Source organism: Oryctolagus cuniculus, chromosome 1, assembly GCF_051225735.1.
Source record: "Oryctolagus cuniculus isolate XC-2025 breed Fujian yellow rabbit chromosome 1, ASM5122573v1, whole genome shotgun sequence".
Taxonomy (NCBI): Eukaryota; Metazoa; Chordata; class Mammalia; order Lagomorpha; family Leporidae; genus Oryctolagus; species Oryctolagus cuniculus.
The window spans coordinates 215,819,306-215,834,380 of record NC_142867.1 but is presented as its reverse complement, the minus strand read 5'-3'; the positions used below and the strand labels follow the sequence as shown (position 1 = coordinate 215,834,380).

Here is a 15,075-nt window from a genome sequence, read left to right as displayed (position 1 = left end):
GGAGGTTGGGATGAGAATTCTAGTTTTTAGGCAACTTTCCTGTTACCTCTTTTTCCCAGAGCTGAGCAGAATACAGCGATCCTTCCAAAAGTTTCTGGGTTAATGGAATTAAACAAAAATTTATTTTGGTCCCAAAAGTTTTGAAATCCATACATAGTTTTTTTCATAATACACATTTTCCACAAACTTTTTGAAGGCCCCTTATGTATGGTAGTTTATTTCTGGTCTCTGGCATTCTATTCCATGGACCTATGTGTCTGTCTGCCTGCCAGTGCCACACTGTTTTGATTACTGTAGTTTTGTAATAAATTCTGGAACTAAGACATATGAGTCTTCCAGTTCCCCCATGTTTTTTTCTTCTGAGTGTCTGTCCCCATACATCTGTCCGCATTGCAAAGACAGAAAACTAGACATAATTCTCACCTTCTTCCTTCTCACCTTCAAATCACGTTGAGTTTATCACCCTAATGCTGCTAAAAACCATCCTTTCTTCTTCCTTTGCATCAGCACTGTTTGGCCTTCGTCGTTTCTTCTCCAAATGTCAATTTTCTGGCCCATCTCCAGTCTCTTATTTCTACCAATTTCTTTGCTGCAAGTGCTGCCAGCATGAGCCTTATGAAATGTACCTGTGATCAAGACCCTCTAGGCCAGCACTGCGGCTCACTAGGCTAATCCTCCGCCTGCAGCTCTGGCACCCCGGGTTCTAGTCCCGGTTGGGGTGCTGGATTCTGTCTCAGTTGCTCCTCTTTTTTTTTTTTTGACAGGCAGAGTGGACAGTGAGAGAGAGACAGAGAGAAAGGTCTTCCTTTGCCGTTGGTTCACCCTCCAATGGCCACGGCAACCGGGACAGAATCCGGCGCCCCAACCGGGACCGGGACTAGAACCCGGTGTGCCGGCGCCGCAAGGCAGAGGATTAGCCTAGTGAGCCGTGGTGCTGGCCCCCGGTTGCTCCTCTTCCAGTCCAGCTCTCTGCTGTGGCTCGGGAAGGTAGTGGAGGATGGCCCAGGTGCTTGGGCCCTGCACCTGCATGGGAGACCAGGAGGAAGCACCTGGCTCCTGGCTTTGGATCAGCGCAGCGTGCCAGCCGCAGCAGCCATTGGGGGGTGAACCAACGGAAGGAAGACCTTTCCCTCTGTCTGTCTCTCTCTCTCTCACTGTCTAATTCTGCCTGTCAAAAATAAAATAAAATAAAATAAAATAAAATAAAATAACCCTCCAGTTTAATGAGCTCCCTTCTTCCTCTGGCTCCTGCCAGTTTCTCCAATGCATTCCATTCCCGGGTGACTCCGTCGCCATCAGAGGTCCCTCTGCTTCTCCCGTGTCTCAGCATATGGCCTTCACTGACCACTCTAGCACCTTTCCCTCCATGTCCAGTCTCTGCACTTAACATGATGGCCATATTAAGCTTTGCCCAGAATTTTTCAGTTTAGATTTTTCCCCCATTTTTAATGAGATAACAACCAAAACGCCCAAGGTTGTCACCTGAAAGAGAGCCTCGGGGCTGGTGCTGTGGTGCAGTGGGTAAAGCCACCACCTGCAGTGCCAGCATCCCATATGGGCACCAGTTTGAGTCCTGGCTGCTCCACTTCTGATACCACTCTCTGCTATGGACTGGGAAAGCAGAAGATGGCCCAAGTCCTTGGGCCCCTGCACCCACATGGGAGACCTGGAAGAAGCTTATGGCTCCTGGCTTCAGATCAGCGCAGCTCCGGCCATTGTGCCCATCTGGGGAGAGAACCAGTGGATGGAAGACACCCCCCCCCAAGCCTCTCCTCTCTGTGTAACTCTGACTTTAAATAAGTAAATAGATCTTTTAAAAAAAGAAAAAAGAGAATCTCCTAATGAGGTTGGAGGGATCCTTCTCTATCCTCTATTTTCCTGCTTTCCTCTGGGGGTATTTTATCAGGTCTTATCATAGAGATTCCTAACAGACAAATATGCGGGCAATAACCATGGGGGAGGAGAGGGAAGGAGCTGTGGCCCCGTGAGTTTGTGGGTTTCTCCCCCCACAGATGAGCCACCACACTCGTTCCTGTTGTCTCCTTCCTGGTTCTTGGCTGTCTTTTGGGTAACTGGGATTGCCCAGCGTCGTCCAGGCAGGTGAGGTACAGCAACGTGCCAAGACTTCTCATAGTCTTGCCTGTGATAAGCATCACTGTTTCTTGCTGAACTTGGATGTGACCTTCAAATCTTTTCCAACATAGTTCTGCTGGCGGTCAACGGCAGTTGCTCAGATCTAGCAAGCGGAATGAATCTTTGGCCATTTTGTTGTTTGCCCATGGTGTTTGCTTTCTGACATTATCGGAAACCTCTGCAAGTGATCTGTAGGGTTAATTCTGTCTTTGCTACCCAGGCCAGTCCCTTGAACACTGGTGCTACGTGGATGAATCATGAGGTAGTGCAGCTGGATGGTGCTTAAAGATCTTTTTGTTCAAATTCAGATTTAAAAAGCTGGGACTCAGAGGACGTCAGCCTGTGGGCCGCAGTATTTAAATTGACCTGGGTGCCATCCAGTCACCTGTCTGTGTTTTCCTTTGTAGGTGAGAAGATGCTCCTGTGCAGTGTGGGCTCAGGTGAAAGGTAAACCCATTTTCTGCCTGTGAATGCTGTCCTGCTTTCTCCCTGTCCAACCTGCAGCATCAAGTTCATATTGAGATCTCTTTTCAAATTGTCACAACTGACCGAAAGCCAACTCCTACTCGCATAAGCAAAAGCCATAGCTGGAAAGGATGGGGGTGGAGGCATATGAAATTAGACAGAAAACGGCACCACCAGGACTCGAGGGACTGGGGGTAGGACTCCCCCTCTCTGTGTCTTTTTTTTTTTTTTTTTTTTTTTGACAGGCAGAGTGGACAGTGAGAGAGAGAGACAGAGAGAAAGGTCTTCCTTTGCCGTTGGTTCACCCTCCAATGGCCGCCGTGGCCGGCGCACCGCGCTGATCCGATGGCAGGAGCCAGGTGCTTTTCCTGGTCTCCCATGGGGTGCAGGGCCCAAGCACCTGGGCCATCCTCCACTGCACTCCCTGGCCACAGCAGAGGGCTGGCCTGGAAGAGGGGCAACCGGGACAGAATCTGGTGCCCTAACCGGGACTAGAACCCGGTGTGCCAGCGCCGCTAGGCGGAGGATTAGCCTAGTGAGCCGCGGCGCCGGCCCTCCCCCTCTCTGTGTCTTGTCTCTGCCCAGTGGAAGCTGGCCTCATCATTTTCTATAGGTCATTTGGTGGGGGAGGGGTGGATACCACCTTTCCCTGATGAGCAAGTTCCGTGGGGACAGAAAAGTTCCCAGTTCAGGGAAAAAGAATTGTTCCTTCTGGGTTAAGTGAGTGTCCAGTGGCTGGATCACTGTGAATAGGGGGTACAGTGCATGATCGCCCAGCCTTGGCTTTGGTGCTTGGTCCTGCTGCTTGTTGGGGGCAGAGCCTTGTGATCACTGGGACCCATCGGAGCTGCACTGAGATGGGGGCAGAGCCTGGGAGAATGTGTAGCCAGACCCCAGCAAAAGCTCTAACAGCCAGCTGCTGTTGACCATTCGGCTGTGTCACATGTAGACACACACACACACACACACACACACATATGATTTTAAGAAAAATGTGTCCTGTGTTCAGGATGGAACTCTTCAACAGACAATAAAAATGGAACCCTAGGGCAAGACAATGCGAAGGCTGCTTGCCGCACCCAGCTGCAAGCCCTGTTGATCAAATCCAGATGTGCTGCTGCGGCTGCCCTTTGCAATCTGTGACTCAGTGGCAGGTTTAACCATTCTCAAGCCACTGTGTAGATATGAACGGGCAAATCGGAGAACCGCAATCGGTGCCCTTATTTCAAAAGGTAAAGGAAGGGGATGTGTAGGGATCGGGGGTCTCAAGGTGATAACCACTTCCTGCCGCACAGGACAAGCAGGCATCCCCTGCCCTGGAGTGGGGCAAGATGGGGCCCTTGGCCAGTCAGTTTGGCTGCCTCAGGTTCTGCCTGATGGGAGAGCAACCTTGACCATTTCCTCCCAAGTCTTCACCGAGAGACACGGCGGAAGGGTCTCTGCTGAGTGAGGCACAGCTTAAACCTGCTTCCCTGCTGCAGAGTTATGGCGGGGTGGGGGGTGGGGGGGTGGACTCACACCCGGGACTAGGCGACCACAGGGCCTTCTTTGCCAAGCGTGGGTTTTCCCTGGCAGTACATTTCTTCAAAACCAACAGGCAGCCGGCCAGGGGATTTGATTCCCAGGAATCCTATCAGTTTGTCGCTAAGACCAGAAATCTTGTCAAGTTCATGACCTTTGAATCTGGACCTTTGCCTGTGGTTTTGGGTCCTTCCAGCAGGCGGAGGACTTAGCCCTTAGTGCCCGGGATTGGTTTAACCTCTTACATCCTGTCTCCCACCTCGGAGCAGCACTGAACAATAGGCTGGTGTGGGGAGGAAGCCCCGGTTCAACCTCACTTTCAGGGGGAGCCCCGGGGATGGCACTTGACAATGGGGCATCTGTTATCCTGCCAGCAGAGAGTGCTTTGCAGGAAATGTTTAGGAGGGGCTTGGGGAACCAGGCTTCCTCCGTTTGTCTGCTTCACCCCCAGGTCTTATTTCCCAGCTTTTTTATCTCTACTGAACCAGCTTCAAGGGGAATAGAGGACTTGACTTTTCAGCTGGGCCAGGCAAGTTACCTGACCATTAGCCATCCCGGGTTGCCGATGGCCAGGCAGCAAGGGAGTGTCCACAAAGATGGGCCTTGTTTTGTCGCTGCTTGTTGAAGCGTTTAACAAAGGCCCCGAGAAGCAGTCCCGCTGTGCTACATTTGGAAATGTCTCTGCGGTCCAGTCCCTCAGGCTCTGTGTTTGGGGATGGAGTTGTCCCAAGGAACAGGGGTGCTTTTGTAGAAGAATTAACACGTTCAGGCTTCCGGACACACACACAATAGCTTCCAGAATCTGCTCCGCTCAGCGGCTGTTTGGTATGATTGGAAAACACTCAAACTGGGAGGAAGAAGTAGCCAGAGCTGGCTGCAGTCACCCTGCTATGATGAAGTTGATGGGAGGATTTGAAAATATCTGAGTTGCTTTTGGCATTACCCTCTCTCCCTTCGGCTTCAGAACCAGTATTGAAGAGAATTTCACTCTTCGAATTCAAACCACTAGAAGGCTCTAGAAGATAATAGAAAACCCACTTTTATATTGAAATTCAATTTCAATATAAATATCAAAATATCAATTTTATATTGAAATTATATTGAAATATAATTATATATGCTTGAGTGTTGGCATTTTAATATTTATAATACTTTTTACTTTACACTATGCTATAATTAGAAATTAAATCAGAGGCAATATTTTGTTCTTTTTAAGATGAGTAGTTGCAGTATACTATCATTGGGGACTAATTATTTGTACTATTTGTGAAATTAATACCAGAGTATTAAGTACACAAATAGATTTAGAAAACAGTTTTAAAAATTGCATGAAGAAAAATATTTATCTGTGTTGTGCACTCATCTCTGGCAGGCTCTTTTTCCAACAAACGTTGGAGTCTTCCATTTGAAAAAGTAATTTGGCAAGAACTAAATTAGTGCTGAAAGTGGTCCAGTTCCCTGGTGCCAAACCTCAGCCCCATCCTGGCCTTGGTGCAGGGATGAATTTCGCTATTTACCTTTTGCAGATTGCCCTTGAAAGAGCTTGGTGACGGGGCCTGGGGAGGCAGCAGTTGGGTTGGTGGCAGACCTGGAGGCCTGGGCTCCCTCGTGTGAAACCTGCTGCTGATTGGTCAGTGTCTGGGGAATGATCCTGGATTTGGCTGCGGCTCAGTGAGCCCACCCTGGGACCTCAGGGGGCCCTTCCAGCTTCAGAGTTCTGTGAGTCTGGGATTTCTTGAGTCCCACAGAGCACAGCTATTGAGACGACAATGAAGTGTCATCAGGGAGTGTTCTCCAGCCATGGCATCAAGCCTCTTCTGAGTCACTGGTGCCGCTGCTCTTTCCCTCCCAGCCAGCATCACACCATGGCCATGTCTCTTGGCTTTTGTTTCCGTGTCTGCTCCTTCATACATGGCCTGGGCCCTCCTGCCCGTAGCATGGGTGACTGGGAGCTTCCTGTCTCATCTCCCCTCCCCAGAGTCTAGGATTCTCTTCCTTCCTGCAGTTTGCAGACCCCTGTTTGACTCTGCTGAGGGGTTTTCATAGAGTTCAGGGGAAAAACTATACCTGGATTTCATAGTGCTTTTGCACCAAATAAACTGACCTTCTACTTCCACTTTCCCGTGAACTTTTGGAGTACTCTTGTATTTCTAAACTGCAGAACTAATTTTATTATTTCTTCTGATAATTCTTCCCTGGTTCTCCACTTTGTAGCCAGGCAGCCAAGGCCTCATGTGCTTCGTTCAAGGCCCTGCCAGCTGGTCCCCGGGTGGGGCCCATCTTTCTCTGCTTAGCCTTCCAGCTTGCACAGTGACTTCCACCTGGGCATCTGCTCGTGCATCTTGGCTTATTACAGTCCCACCTGTTCTTAAAGGTTAAAATCAAATGCCATCTCCTCCCTGAAGCTACTTGTATCTTCTCAACAGGACAGATCTCTCCCCGCCTCTCTCTCCAGGCATTCTGCCACACTTTAGAGCAACTAGTGTACACTTGCCTTGTGCTTGCTTATTCTGTGTAAAACCCCAGAGGGGGAGCATTGGAAGAGCTGGTGCAGTGCCTGGCACGCATTAGGTGCTCCGTAAGAATGTATTGCATTGGGGCAAATGGTTACTGAGCAAACAGCAGGTTTTTTGGGAAAAGAAACGTAGTAGGTACAATTCTTACCGAACTAAATAAGCTGGAGAAGATTTACATCAAGATACAAATCTAGGATTTGAGTACGCATATGCACAATAGGCTCTTTGTATCCATGGGTCCTGAATCTATGGACTCAACCAACTGCAGACCAGAAATATTTGGGAAGAGAATTGTGTCTGTACTGAACTTTTTGGGGAGGGAGGGTCATTATTACCTAAGTGATACAACAACTATTCATATAGCGTTTATCTCGTATTTGGTATTGTCAATAATCTAGAGGTGATTTAAAGTATATGACAGGATGTGTGCAGGTTATAGGCAGATACTACACCATTTCAATAAGGGACTTGAGCATTTGCAAATTTTGGTATTCAAGGTGGGTGCTGAAACCAGTCTCTCATGGATAGAGGAAGGATGATAGGTATTATGTGCAGTCACACCTGCACACATATTGTTTATTTATTTTTATTTTTTTAAGTTTTTAAAATTTATGATTTTGAGAGTTAGAGTTACAGATAGAGAGAGAGAGAGAGAGAGAGAGAGAGAGAGAGGGAAAGGGAACCATGTGCTGGTTTACTCTCCAATTGGCCACAACAGCTGAAGCTGAGCCAATCCGAAGCTAGGAACCAGGAGCTGCTTCTGCATCTCCCACACGGGTGTAGGGGCCCAAGGGCTTGGCCCATCTTCCACTGTTTTCCCAGGCCTTAGCAGAGAGCTGGATCAGGAGAGAAGCAGAAAGGGCTAGAACTGGCCCCCATATGAGATACAAACATCCCAAGTGGCAGCTTAACCTGCTGTATCACAATGCCCACCCCTTCATAATAATTTTAAACTTTCACACAATTCTGAGATGTGTCCCTACCCAGTTTCTGGCTTCTGGTGTTTACCCACCTTCTCCTAGTTTCTCCTAGTTATTCATTCATACATAATTTTATGTGTTTCTCTGAAAGGGCTTTTTAAGAAGTATTTCAGAGTAGACACACACACACACACACACACAGAGAGAGAGAGAGAGAGAGAGAGAGAGAGTCAGAGTCTCCCATTCACAGGTGTACTTCCCAAATTCCGCAATGGCTAGGTTTTGAGCTGAAGCCGTGAGCTAAGAACTCAATCCAGGTCAGTTGGGTAACAGGGACCCAGTTACTAGAGCCATCACCAGTGCCTCCCCAGGGTCTGCATTAGCAAGAAGCTGGAATTAGGAGCCAGAGCCGGGGAGTGAACTCAGGGATTGAACCCAGGTACTCTGCTATGGGACGTGAGCATCTGCTAGGCCAAACACCCTTCCTGGAAAGGGATTTTAAAGGTGTACTTGAGGTCCCAAAAAGACAGATATGCATATTTGGCTGACCTAATCACATGGGCCCTGTACATCAGAGATGGAGAAATTGGAGATTCAAAGGGTGGGCGTGACATTTTCCTGCTGGCTTTAGAGAGCAGGGGCCATGTGGCAGGGGTGAGGATGGCCTGTAGGAGCCCAGAGTGGCCCCTGGTGACAGCTAGTGAGAAAATGGGAACCTTAATCCTACAGCTGCAAGACACTGAATTTGGTGAATGACCTGAGTGAGCCTGGAGGCAGATTCTTCCCCAGAGCCTCCACCAGGAAGTGCAGCCCACCTGCTACCTTGATTTCAGCCGTGTGAGACGGCGGCAGAGAACCAGTTACAACGCCCCGAACTCCTGATTGCTGGAATTCTGAGCTCGTCAATGGGTTACAGCTCTCCAAGTTTATGGCAATTTGTTGAGCTTCAGTGACAAATGAATGCAACAGTGTTGCTGATTTATCGAGCAGCACCGATCTCTGAGTTACTGGTCGACTTTGATTTCCTTTGCCATCTCTACTCTTCAGGGAATTCAAGGGAGACAACACTAGAATGGCAAGGAGAAATTGGATGCACTAGTGGGGCTAATTGTTTGAGCCATTTGGTGAGCAGAACTGCTACTCTCAGGAAATGACCATGCCTGTGTGAACACCCACACTCACAAAAGTCCTCAAGTGTCACAAAGTGTGGGAATAGGAAAAGGGCCATTCTAACTTCCTCCTCAGCACCCGAGATGCTTCCATCAGTGAAAGGGTTAAGGATAAAACCCAAGAGGCCCCACTACTCCGCGTGAGCACTCCCCCTCTTGAGAAGGGAAGTCAGTCCTCAGGAATTTACTTTCTCCTGGAATGAGTAATTGATCCGGGCATGATATAATGCATGGTTCACTCACTCGGGTTTCTAAAAGAATATTCTACAAGTGATTCACAAGAAAAATAAAAATGATTCCGTGGTATGGGGCTGTGGAAGGGAAGGAAGCCAGAGGATGGCATTGCTATGAAAACATTAATTCAAATTGGCTGGTTGTAAATTTACTTAGGAAGGAACTACTGGAGCAAACTTGTAAAGAAGCCTGCTTGGCTGCTCCCATGAGCACTCTTGATTAGACTGACTCAGCCTTTCAGAGTGCCTATGCAAAGTAGGAGAAAGACGTGGAAACAGGAACTCTTCTACCAGCAAGAATTGTGCCTGGAGCTAGAAACAGAACTGTGCTATGCGGAATAAATAAAGGCTATTATTTTATTTTTTTTTTTTGACAGGCAGAGTGGACAGTGAGAGAGAGAGACAGAGAGAAAGGTCTTCCTTTGCCGTTGGTTCACCCTCCAATGGCTGCCGCGGCCAGCGCACCGTGCTGATCCGATGGCAGGAGCCAGGTGCTTCTCCTGGTCTCCCATGGGGTGCAGGGCCAAAGCACTTGGGCCATCCTCTGCTGCACTCCCTGGCCACAGCAGAGAGCTGGCCTGGAAGAGGGGCAACTGGGACAGAATCCGGTGCCCCGACTGGGACTAGAACCCGGTGTGCCGGCGCCGCAAGGCGGAGGATTTGCCTAGTGAGCCGCAGCGCCGGCCAATAAAGGCTATTTTCTAATACGCATGTCTGGAGTAAGGACATGAGCTCACTGTGTATGGTGGATCCTGCTGTTGGAGTCAGGAGTAATTCAAGTTCCTGTATTTCAGCTTTGCTTCTGACTCAATGATTTGCAAGAGGGTATTTGAGAGCAATGGAAGAACGGACTACCCTACACGGGTTAAAGTCTTCCAGCCTGGGTGAAGCGCATTCTAGCAGGTGTGTGCAACTTTTAGATGAGATGGATAATATCACTGTGAGGGATCTTTGACAAACCTGGGAGAAGAGGAGTGATAGAAGACTAGAATGAATAAAGAATAAGGAACTTTGTCACCAAAAGTGTAGATGGTGGTAAGTTGAGGCCAAGGCCAGGCCAAAGGTCTTCACGTGATGGCTTGTGTCTCTTGCGGTATAGCAGTAGCAGTTCCCAGGAATCAGCATCAGTGTTCTAAGGGCAGATTAGGTTGAATTGCTTCCCTGTTCTTGTTGCACTGAGCCACTCATTGGTCAGGGAAATGTGTGGCAGCCAGAATGTGTTTTGTCTTCAGCAAACATTGAACAATGTCCTGTGGGTACTGTGGGAATGTGAGGGCTATTTGTAGACTTAGAAACAGGCTGAATGATTATGCAGTTAATATCAAGTCCAGGGATCTGTGCAGTGTGGATCTCTGCCAATGTCAGTTTCAACATTTTCATCAATGAAATCAGTGATTAAAAATAGAGAAAAAGGAAGAACAAACTGACAGCAAAAGAATCCTGTGTGGCTTGGATGAGATGAGCAGAGCAGGAAAGTCCCAGCTTCCCGTACCGTCTTCAGTGCTGTACTTTCTCTCAAACACACAGTTTAGTATACAAACGTGGCATCTCGGTGTCACTTTACATGTTCCTGGTTTGTAAAAGAGCATTTGATCCAAGATTATTGACCATCTACAATTGTGTTTTATATTTGATTTACCTTTCCATAGAATGTGCTCATTTTGTCTTTCCCTTATTAATTTGTGACACTGTCTAAATGTTAACTCCTTGCCTAGTCCAAATATTTTATCCAGTTTGCTACTGGGCTTTTTATCTTGCAGTAGTTTTTGGTGTAAGGATTGTATGCTTTTAATATGGCTAAGTCTCTTATTCTCTTATTTCAAGATTTCTGTGTCAATAAATATACTTAGAAAATTCTTGTGCACAGTAATATTAGATAAAAATTTCCTAACATTTTCTAATTCTGCAAGTTTCAAGTCTTTAATCCATCTGATTTTACTTTGGTATATTGTATAAGCTCTAATGATACTTACTTTATGGTTAGCCAAGTTTCTCAACACTATGAATAAGTATGATTATTAATAATTTCTGATTTCCCCAATGATTTGAAACTAACAAACTAACAAAAGTAATAGTAATAATAGCTGATATTTTCTTGTTGCTTACTTGATGCCAGGCATGGTTCTAACATGTATTAACTCACTGATTTCTCACAATAGCCCTGTAGGGTGGATACTGTTTTTTTCATTCCCATATTGTTATAGCATCCTTCAGTGTGGAAACTGAGGCATGGAATGGCTGAATAACTTGCTCCGAGTTACACAGTCAGGGAGTGGTAGTGTTCAGATAAAGACTTGGGCAACCTGACCCTGGTATTCAAGCTTTGAAGTTATTTGGCAACATTGGTCTTGCTTCTAGACTTTCTTTTCAAAATTTTTATATTTGAGAGAGAGAGAGAGAGAGAAAGTATTCCTATCTGCTAGTTCACTTCCCCAGTGTAGACAATGGCTGAAGCTGGGCTGGACAGAGCTGGGAGCTGGGAACTGAAGCCAGGTCTTCCTTGCAGGTGGTAGGGACCCAACCACTTGAGCAGCACCTGCTGCCTCCCAGGGAGTGCATTAGAAGGAAGCTGGAGGCGGGTGTCAAAGCCAGGTGGGTGTCAAAGCCAGGATGTGGGCTTCTTAATGCGTCGTAGGCTATTTTGTTCTGTATATTCATCCCTATCTTGATACTGCACTGTTTTAATTCCTCATAATTGAAGTCCCTCTTCAAATATTAATGTTCTTTACTAATTTCTAATTTAATTGTTGCCTCTCCTTCAGGTACAGAATGTTGCATCTAGAGTTTTAAGGCCCATTCCTTCCGAATACCAAAGGCAGCCTGTGTTTCTCTAGGAAGCCAGTTGACAGGACTTTTTGAGGATTTGAGTTTTGCAGGACTCTTGCACAGGAGGTGTGTTCATGGCTGCTCTTGCTGCTGCCGGGTATACGAGACAGAATTCCCAATAAAACCAGGGAGCTCGGCCGGCGCCGCGGCTCACTAGGCTAATCCTCCGCCTTGCGGCGCCGGCACACCGGGTTCTAGTCCCGGTTGGGGCGCCGGATTCTGTCCTGGTTGCCCCTCTTCCAGGCCAGCTCTCTGCTGTGGCCAGGGAGTGCAGTGGAGGATGGCCAAGGTGCTTGGGCCCTGCACCCCATGGGAGACCAGGAAAAGCACCTGGCTCCTGGCTGCTGCTAGCAGATCAGTGCGGTGCGCCGGCCGCAGCACGCTGGCCGCGGCGGCCATTGGAGGGTGAACCAACGGCAAAGGAAGACCTTTCTCTCTGTCTCTCTCTCTCACTGTCCACTCTGCCTGTCAAAAAAAACAAAAAAACAAAAAAACAAAAAAAAACCAGGGAGCTCTTCATATAGATTACATAGTCATGTTTAACCACTCTGTGCCTTGGCTCTTCAACCATAAAAAGGGAATGATAGGGCTGGCATTGTGGCTTGGTGGAGTAAGCCACCACCTTTGACGCTGGCATCCCCTATCAGGCTACTGGTGCAAGTCCCAGCTGCTCCACTTCAGATCCAGCCCCCTTCTAATGCACCTGGGAAGGCAGCAGGAGACGGTCTAAATAATTGGGTCCCTGCCTCCCATGTGGGAGACCCGGATGGTGTTTCAGTCTTCTGGCCCAGCCCCAGCTGTCGCAGCCATTTGGGGAGTGAAGCAGTGGATGGAAGATTTTCTCTCTCTCTCCCTCTGCTCTGTCTCCCCCCTCTCTGCCTTATAAATGAATAAAATCTTAAAAAAAAAAGACAATAATAATAGTGCTGAGTAGAGAGGGTGATTTAGGTAACTGAACGTGTTGCTATTTGTGGGGGGCTCAGAACCTGTCACTGTATCTGCTGCCTAGGGTGTTCTAAGTCAACATTTGCAGATGAGAATGCAGCCTGTGCCGCCATGTGGTGCTGATGCAGTCACTTGGCTCAGATGCGCAGCTCACACGTGGGTGTTCGTCAGTTTACAACCAGTGACCTCCCCGGAGCTGGCAGCAGTGCGCCCCAATAGAACTGTATCCTTGAGAGCACTTTTACATCCGTGTTCTTATTCTAAACTCCCAGCCACCTGCTCAGCAGGGCAAGACGACACTGCCCTCACTGAGGTATAGGGAAGATGACAGGAGGGTGTTAGCTCTGTTTGATCAGCGAAGCTATCCCTTTTGGAGCTGAAGTTCAAGTGATGTCAGAGTGACTTCCTTCTCCATACCAGGAAAACTGTCCCCCAAACCTGCCAGTGTAACTGGCTAGAGAGGGGGAACAGCAGAAAGCAACAGCCGGGCCAGCGGCTTCTTCCTCCTGGGAGTTCTACCCTGATCTGATTCCCCACTTCCTTTTCAGAAATACCCCACGCTGTGGCCTTCTGAGACGCCCCTCCCCCATCCACAGGCTCCACTCTAGAGGCACAAGGGCACGATGGGCTTTCTTGGGATTCTTTGTGCCACGGGACCAGGCTGGGGGGGAGGAGACGGGAGTGGGCCTCCCCGGAGGGCGCCGGTGCAGGTGCGCAGTGAGCTCAGCATGTGGTTTTGTCCCGCAGCCTTGTCGCCGCTGCCGCTGCTGCCGCAGATGCTGGGTGTGGGACTGGGCTCCGTGGCCGCCGTGGTGCTTCTCGTGTTCCTCTCTTTCTCAGCAGTGTGGTATGTGAGGCTGTCATTTTTGAGAAATGAGCGGAATGGAGGGGACTCTGGGGTTGGAGCCATGCAGAACAGCTGGGGCAGAGGCGGGCCGCAGGGGTGGGGGGTAGAGGCTGCCCTGGGCTCAGCAGGTGAAGGCGTGACTAAGCAGGCTGCAGCTGGGATGGAGACGGGCAACAGAAAAGCAGGGGCTGCGAGGGCTGCCCCGGCCACACACAGAGCAGCAGCTGATCGCCCACGCTGCTTCCCCAGCCCCACCTCCCCATCCCGGGAGACAGATGTGCGCTGCACGAGGATGCCTGCTGGGGAGGCCACGGTGTGTTCATTATTTGCCTCTTCTCTCTTTCTCCTCGTAGATGGCAGATGGAGGTGCTACTGCCGGGGCAGGTGTTCTGACAGCCCGCACAGAGGCCCCATGGGACTTCCAGCTGTGGAACGTGTGCACCCGCATCTTTCCCCACTCGCTGCTTGGCCTCATTCCTGGATTCCAGATGGTGACTGTCTCTGTAAAGTCCCGACCCCAGAGGGCTTCCCTGCGACGGAACCAGTTCTGTGTCTTTGAGCCTGAAACTCCTGGTGCCCAGTGCCCAGGCTACAGGCTGCCTGGGTCTGGGCTGGGACCTCCTCTGAGCGATGCCCGAGGGTCAGCTCCTTTGGACAAGATCTCTGCCTTGGCCTCTAGAGCAGCTCTGTTCGTTGACTCAGAATCCACTTATGTCCAGCCTGCAGTGAGATTGAGACAAGGGCAAACATTTCAAGCAGCCCTTTCCCCATATTTAATCAGTGTACTAATTAGAAGATCTATGAGCCTGGTCGTGCCCTGTAATTGTGTCAGGCAGCATTGCTTCGGGACAATTCTGCTTGTTCTGTATATTCAAAACCAATGTCTGCATTCCAATAAGAATGTTTTTTTTTTTTTTTTTTTTAAATTGGAGACTGTTCTTTCTTTGGTTTATTCTTATTACTGAATATCTCCTAAAAACACTCTGTGCCTCCCTTTGGGAATTTGGGTTCAGTGGTACCGTAGTAACAATGGGTTGAAACAGTATCAAGTCCATGGCCAACATGTGTTGCAGGAGCTGGGGACCATGCTATCTGTAATTTCTTTCTTTCTTTTTTTTTTTTTCTTTTTTCTTTTTTTTGACAGGCAGAGTGGACAGTGAGAGAGAGAGAGAGAGAGAAAGGTCTTCCTTTGCCGTTGGTTCACCCTCCAATGGCCGCCGCGGCCAGCGCGCTGCGGCCGGCACACCGCGCTGATCCGATGGCAGGAGCCAGGAGCCAGGTGCTTTTCCTGGTCTCCCATGGGGTGCAGGGCCCAAGCACCTGGGCCATCCTCCACTGCACTCCCTGGCCACAGCAGAGAGCTGGCCTGGAAGAGGGGCAACCGGGACAGAATCCGGCGCCCCGACTGGGACTAGAACCCGGTGTGCCGGCGCCGCTAGGCGGAGGATTAGCCTAGTGAGCCGCGGCGCCGGCCAGCTATCTGTAATTTCTGTCTGTAAT

At 49.0% G+C, this 15,075-nt stretch overlaps 1 protein-coding gene across 9 annotated transcripts in view; it reads left to right on the top strand.

The window, feature by feature from the left end:
* SUSD1 (sushi domain containing 1) overlaps positions 1-14,490 on the top strand; it is a 143,597-nt gene extending 129,107 nt beyond the window's left edge. For 6 of the 9 annotated variants that reach the window (XM_089319325.1, XM_008252259.5, XM_089319335.1 and 3 more), the window contains 2 exons: positions 13,476-13,575; positions 13,929-14,490. In XM_089319325.1, coding sequence (XP_089175451.1) covers positions 13,476-13,575; positions 13,929-14,134 — 306 coding nt within the window. In that variant the 3' untranslated portion in view covers positions 14,135-14,490. Of the gene's footprint in view, positions 1-2,540; positions 2,581-13,475; positions 13,576-13,928 lie in introns of all 9 variants that reach the window. The other 3 variants (XR_016224821.1, XM_089319332.1, XM_089319329.1) reach the window with 2 other exon arrangements.
* Positions 14,491-15,075: the final 585 nt, after the last annotated feature.